The 6,716-nt window shown below is 59.2% G+C and overlaps 1 protein-coding gene across 1 annotated transcript; it reads left to right on the top strand.

Moving 5' to 3' along the window:
• Positions 1–2,415: 2,415 nt before the first annotated feature.
• Positions 2,416–4,192, top strand: LOC135441751 (potassium voltage-gated channel subfamily A member 7-like). The gene is made up of 2 exons (XM_064701295.1): positions 2,416–2,523; positions 3,326–4,192. The coding sequence occupies exons 1-2, from the start codon at positions 2,416–2,418 to the stop codon at positions 4,190–4,192; spliced, it is 975 nt and encodes a 324-aa protein (XP_064557365.1).
• Positions 4,193–6,716: the final 2,524 nt, after the last annotated feature.

The following is a 6,716-nucleotide window of genomic DNA, read 5'->3' on the forward strand; positions in this document are numbered from 1 at the left end:
TGGGTGATGGATCTGAGGGTCTGGGTGGTCTCCAACCCCCGTTAACTCATTCTGGGGGTCTCCAACTCCTGTTAGCCTTGTCTGGATGGCAGATTTGGGGGTCTGGGTGGTGGATCTGGGGGTCTGGGTGGTCTCCAACCCCATTAACCCATATTGGGTGGTGGATCTCAGGATCTCAGGGTGGTGGGTCTGAGGGTCTGGGTGGTCTCCAACCCCCATTGACCCATTTTGGTGGTCTCCAACCCCCATTAACCCACATTGAGTGATGAATATGAGGGTCTGGGTGGTCTCCAACCCCCATTGACCCATATTGGGTGGTGGATCTGGGGGTCTCAGTGGTGGATCTGGAGTTTTGTGCTGAATTTTGGACGTTTCCTCCACTTCCTCCTCACTTCCCACCTCTCTCCTCTCTCCCCACAGCCCCCCTCGCCCACCCCCACCCCCACCACCTCCACTCCCCTTCCTCACTGCTAACCCATTTTGGGGGTCTCCAACCCCCATTAACCCCTCTGGGTGGTGGATCTGAGGGTCTGGGTGGTCTCCAACCCCCATTAACCCTCTGGGTGGTGGATCTGAGGGTCTGGGTGGTCTCCAACCCCATTAACCCATATTGGGTGGTGGACCCTCAGGATCTGGGTGGTCTCCAACCCCATTAACCCATATTGGGTGGTGGATCTGGGGGTCTCGGTGGTGGATCTCAGGGTCTCGGTGGTGGATCTGGGAGTTTTGTGCTGAATTTTGGACATTTCCTCCACTTCCTTGTCACTTCCCACCTCTCTCCTCTCTCCCCACAGCCCCCCTCGCCCACCCCCACCACCCCCACCCCCACCACCACCACCTCCACTCCCTCTCCCCACTGCTAACCCATTTTGGGGGTCTCCAACCCCCATTAACCCCTCTGGGTGGTGGATCTGAGGGTCTGAGTGGTCTCCAACCCCATTAACCCATATTGGGTGGTGGATCTGGGGGTCTCGGTGGTGGATCTGAGGGTCTGGGTGGTCTCCAACCCCTGTTAACCCATTTTGGGGGTCTCCAACCCCCATTAACCCCCTCTGGGTGGTGGATCTGAGGGTCTGGGTGGTCTCCAACTGTATTAACTCATATTTGGGTGGTCTCCAATCCCATTATTCCATATTTGGGTGGTCTTCAACCCCCACTAACCCATATTGGGTGGTGGATCTGGGGGTCTCGGTGGTCTCCAACCCCTGTTAACTCATTCTGGGGGTCTCCAACTCCTGTTAACCTTGTCTGGATGGCAGATTTGGGGGTCTGGGTGGTGGATCTGGGGGTCTGGGTGGTCTCCAACCCCCATAAGCCATTTTGGGTGGTGGATCTCAGGGTGTGGGTGGTGGGTCTGGGGTCTGGGTGGTCTCCAACCCCTGTTAACCCATTTTGGGGGTCTCCAACCCCATTAACCCACATTGAGTGATGAATATGAGGGCCTGGGTGGTCTCCAACCCCTGTTAATCCATATTGGGTGGTGGATCTCAGGGTCTGGGTGGTGGATCTGGGAGTTTTGTGCTGAATTTTGGATGTTTCCTCCACTTCCTCCTCACTTCCCACCTCTCTCCTCTCTCCCCACAGCCCCCCTCGCCCACCCCCACCCCCACCACCTCCACACCCCCTCCCCACTGCTAACCCATTTTGGGGGTCTCCAACCCCCATTAACCCCCTCTGGGTGGTGGATCTGAGGGTCTGGGTGGTCTCCAACCCCATTAACCCCTCTGGGTGGTGGATCTGAGGGTCTGGGTGGTCTCTAACCCCATTAACCCATATTGGGTGGTGGACCCTCAGGATCTGGGTGGTCTCCAACCCCATTAACCCATATTGAGTGGTGGATCTGGGGGTCTCGGTGGTGGATCTCAGGGTCTCGGTGGTGGATCTGGGAGTTTTGTGCTGAATTTTGGACATTTCCTCCACTTCCTTGTCACTTCCCACCTCTCTCCTCTCTCCCCACAGCCCCCCTCGCCCACCCCCACCACCCCCACCCCCACCACCACCACCTCCACTCCCCCTCCCCACTGCTAACCCATTTTGGGGGTCTCCAACCCCCATTAACCCATATTGGGTGGTGGATCTGGGGTCTGGGTGGTCTTCAACCCCATTAACCCATATTGGGTGGTGGATCTCGGGGTCTCAGTGATGGATCTGAGGGTCTGGGTGGTCTCCAACCCCTGTTAACCCATTTTGGGGGTCTCTAACCCCCATTAACCCCTCTGGGTGGTGGATCTGAGGGTCTGTGTGGTCTCCAACTGTATTAACTCATATTTGGGTGGTCTCCAATCCCATTATTCCATATTTGGGTGGTCTCCAACCCCATTAACCCATATTGGGTGGTGGATCTGAGGGTCTGGGTGGTCTCCAACCCCTGTTAACTCATTCTGGGGGTCTCCAACTCCTGTTAACCTTGTCTGGATGGCAGATTTGGGGGTCTGGGTGGTGGATCTGGGGGTCTGGGTGGTCTCCAACCCCATTAACCCATATTGGGTGGTGGATCTGGGGGTCTCGGTGGTGGATCTCAGGGTCTGGGTGGTCTCCAACCCCTGTTAACCCATTTTGGGGGTCTCCAACCCCATTAACCCATATTGAGTGATGGATATGAGGGCCTGGGTGGTCTCCAACCCCTGTTAACCCATTTTGGGTGGTGGATCTGAGGGTCTGGGTGGTGGATCTGGGAGTTTTGTGCTGGATTTTGGACGTTTCCTCCACTTCCTCCTCACCGCCCACCTCTCTCCTCTCTCCCCACAGCCCCCCTCGCCCACCCCCACCACCCCCAACACCAACACCAACACCACCACCACCTCCACACCCCCTCCCCACTGCTAACCCATTTTGGGGGTCTCCAACCCCCATTAACCCATATTGGGTGGTGGATCTGAGGGTCTGGGTGGTCTCCAACCCCTGTTAATCCATATTGGGTGGTGGACCCTCAGGATCTGGGTGGTCTCCAACCCCATTAACCCATATTGAGTGGTGGATCTGGGGTCTGGGTTGTGGATCTGGGGGTCTGGGTGGTCTCCAACCCCATTAACCCATTTTGAGTGGTGGATCTCAGGGTCCGGGTGACAGATTTGGGGCCTGGGTGGTCTCCAACCCCTGTTAATCCATATTGGGTGGTGAACCTCAGGATCTGGGTGGTGGATCTGAGGGTCTGGGTGGTCTCCAACCCCCATTGACCCATTTTGGTGGTCTCCAACCCCTGTTAACCCATTTTGGGGGTCTCCAACCCCCATTAACCCTGTGTCTGGTGGATCTGGGGTTCTGAGTGCTGCATTTTTGGTGTTTCCTCCTCCTCACCGCCCACCTCTCTCCTCTCTCCCCACAGCCCCCCTCGCCCACCCCCACCACCCCCACCCCCAACACCAACACCACCACCACCTCCACTCCGCCTCCGCACCGCTCGGGCCTGACCGACCCCTTCTTCCTGGTGGAGACCATCTGCATCTGCTGGTTCTCTCTGGAGCTGCTGGTGCGCCTGGTGGCCAGCCCCAGCAAGGCGGCCTTCTTCCGCAGCGCCATGAACCTCATCGACCTGGCGGCCATCGCGCCCTACTTCATCGCGCTGGGCACGGAGCTGGCGCGGCAGCGCGGCATCGGCCAGCCCGCCATGTCGCTGGCCGTGCTCCGCGTCATCCGCCTGGTGCGCGTCTTCCGCGTCTTCAAACTGTCGCGCCACTCCACCGGCCTGCAGATCCTGGGCCAGACCCTCAAGGCCAGCATGAGGGAGCTGGGCCTGCTCATCTTCTTCCTCCTCATCGGCGTGGTGCTCTTCTCCAGCGCCGTGTACTTCGCCGAGGCCGAGGACGCCGCCACGGCCTTCACGTCCATCCCGCAGGCCTTCTGGTGGGCCGTGGTCACCATGACCACGGTGGGCTACGGGGACATGGCGCCCGTGACGGTGGGCGGGAAGCTGGTGGGCTCGCTGTGCGCCATCGCCGGCGTGCTCACCATCTCGCTGCCCGTGCCCGTCATCGTCTCCAACTTCTCCTACTTCTACCGGCGGGAGCTGCGCGGCGAGGAGGGCGGGGCGGTGGTGCCGGCCTCGCCATGCCCACACCACCCCGAGGGCCCCGGGGACGCCGCCGAGAGCCCCAAGGAGGGCGGGGGGCGCCAGGAGGGCTGGGGGGTGGACGGGGAGGCGGGGGGGGGCGACAAGGGCTGGGCAGGGGGGAGGTTGGTGACCGAGGTGTGAGGGGAGGGGGGGGGGCATGGGGGGTGGGAGTGGGATGGACTGGGATGGACTGGGAGTGCACCTGGATAGACTGGGATGGACTGGGATGGACCGGAAGTGCACCTGGATGGACTGGAACAGACTGGAGTGCACCTGGATGGACTGGAAGTGCACCTGAATGGACTGGGATGGACTGGGATGGACTGGGAGTGCACCTGGATGGACTGGGATGGACTGGAGTGCACTGGGATGGACTGGAAGTGCACCTGAATGGACTGGGATGGACTGGGATGTACTAGAGTGCACTGGAGTGCACCTGGATGGACTGGAATGGACTGGAGTGCACTGGGATGGACTGGGAGCTCACCAGGATAGACTGGGAGTGCACTGGAATGGACTGGAAGTGCACCTGAATGGACTGGGATGGACTGGAGTGCACTGGGAGTGCACTGGGAGTGCACCTGGATGGACTGGGATGGACTGGGATGGATTTGAGTGCACCTGAATGGACTGGGAGTGCACCTGAATGGACTGGGATGAACTGGAGTGCACCGGGATGGACTGGAACAGACTGGAGTGCACTGGGATGGACTGGGAGCTCACCGGGATGGACTGGGATGGATTTGAGTGCACTGGGATGGACTGGGAGTGCACCTGGATGGATTGGAACAGACTGGAGTGCACTGGAGTGCACCTGGATGGACTGGGATGGACTGGAGTGCACTGGGAGTGCACCTGAACGGACTGGGATGGGTTGAGATGGACTGGGATGGATTTGAGTGCACTGGGATGCACTGAGAGTGCACTGGAGTGCACCTGGATAGACTGGAATGAACTGGGATGCACTGGGATGAACTGGGGTGCACTGGGATGGACTTGGAGTGCACCTGGATGGATTGGAGTGCACCTGGATAGACTGGAATGAACTGGGATACACTGGGATGGACTGAGAGTGCACCAAGATGCATTGGAATGGAGAAGGATGAACTGGGCCTGTACTGGGATGCACTGGGAGTGCACCTGGATGGACTGGAGTGCACTGGGATGGACTGGAGTGCACTGGGAGTGCACTGGGAGTGCACCTGGATGGACTGGGATGGACTGGGATGCACTGGGAGTGCACTGGAGTGCACCTGGATATACTGAGATGCACTGGAGTGCACTGGGATGAACTGGGAACGCACCTGAATGGACTGGGAGTGCACCGGGATGGACTGGCATGAACTGGGATATACTGGAATGAACTGGGGTGCACTGGGATGGACTGGGAGTGCACCTGGATGAACTGGAATGGACTGGGATGGACTGGGATGGACTGGGAGTGCACTGGGATGGACTGGGAGTGCACCTGAATGGACTGGGATGCACTGGAGTGCACTGGGAGTGCACCTGAACGGATTGGCATGAACTGGGATATACTGGAATGAACTGGGGTGCACTGGGATGGACTGGGAGTGCACCTGGATGGACTGGGATGGACTTGGAGTGCACCTGGATGGATCAGAATGCACTGGGATGGACTGGGAGTGCACTGGGATGGACTGGGATGAACTGCAGTGCACTGGGATGGACTGGGAGTGCACCTGGATGGACTGGAGTGCACTGGGATATACTGCAATGAACTGGGGTGCACTGGGATGGACTGAAAGTGCACCTGGATGGATTAGCATGAATTGGAAGTGCACCTGGATGGACTGGGGTGCACTGGGATAGGCTGGGAGTGCACCTGGAATGAACTGGGAGTGCACCTGGATGGACTGGGATGGACTGAGAGCGCACCAAGACGGATTGGGATGGACTGGAATGCACTGGGAGTGCACTGGGATGGATTTGAGTGCACTGGGACGGACTGGGATGGACTGGAAGTGCACTGGGACGGGACTGGAAGTGCACCTGGACAGATTGGGATGGACTGGAGTGCACTGGGAGTGCACCTGGATGGACTGGAATAAAAGAGGACGAACTGGGAGTGCACCAGAACAAACTGGGAGTGCACCAATGTGAACTGGGAATGAGCCAGTGTGAACTGGAACCAATGGGGATCAACTGGGAGTGCACCAGAACAAACTGGGGGACACTGGGATGAACTGGGAGTGCACTGGGATGAACTGGGAGTGAACCAGAACAAACTGGGACACCAGGCAATAAAGGTGACACTTGGTGACACAGTGGGGTCACGGGGGGGTCATGGGGGAGGTCACAGAGGGGGTCACGGGGGGTCCCAGTGCCTCCCAGTCCCTCTCAAACCCCTCCCAATCCAAACCAGTCCCTCCCAGTCCCTCCCAGTCCCCTCCAGTTCCCCCCCACCCTTGGAGGACCCACCCCGTCCTGCACCGCCAGGGGGCGCCGCGGTGCCGCTCAACCACCGGAAGCGGCGGCGTAGCAAGACCGGAAGTCGCCTCACGGGCACCAAAGGGGCGTGGCTTGTCCCACAAAAGGCGAGGCCTATAAAAGTGGGCGGGTCTAATGAAGGGGCGTGGCTTCGCAAGGACAAAAAGGGCGGGAATGACCCAACAAAGGGGCGGTGCTGTGGACGGAAGTGACG

This window comes from Zonotrichia leucophrys, unplaced genomic scaffold (genome assembly GCF_028769735.1).
Source record: "Zonotrichia leucophrys gambelii isolate GWCS_2022_RI unplaced genomic scaffold, RI_Zleu_2.0 Scaffold_477_39159, whole genome shotgun sequence".
Lineage (NCBI taxonomy): Eukaryota > Metazoa > Chordata > Aves > Passeriformes > Passerellidae > Zonotrichia > Zonotrichia leucophrys.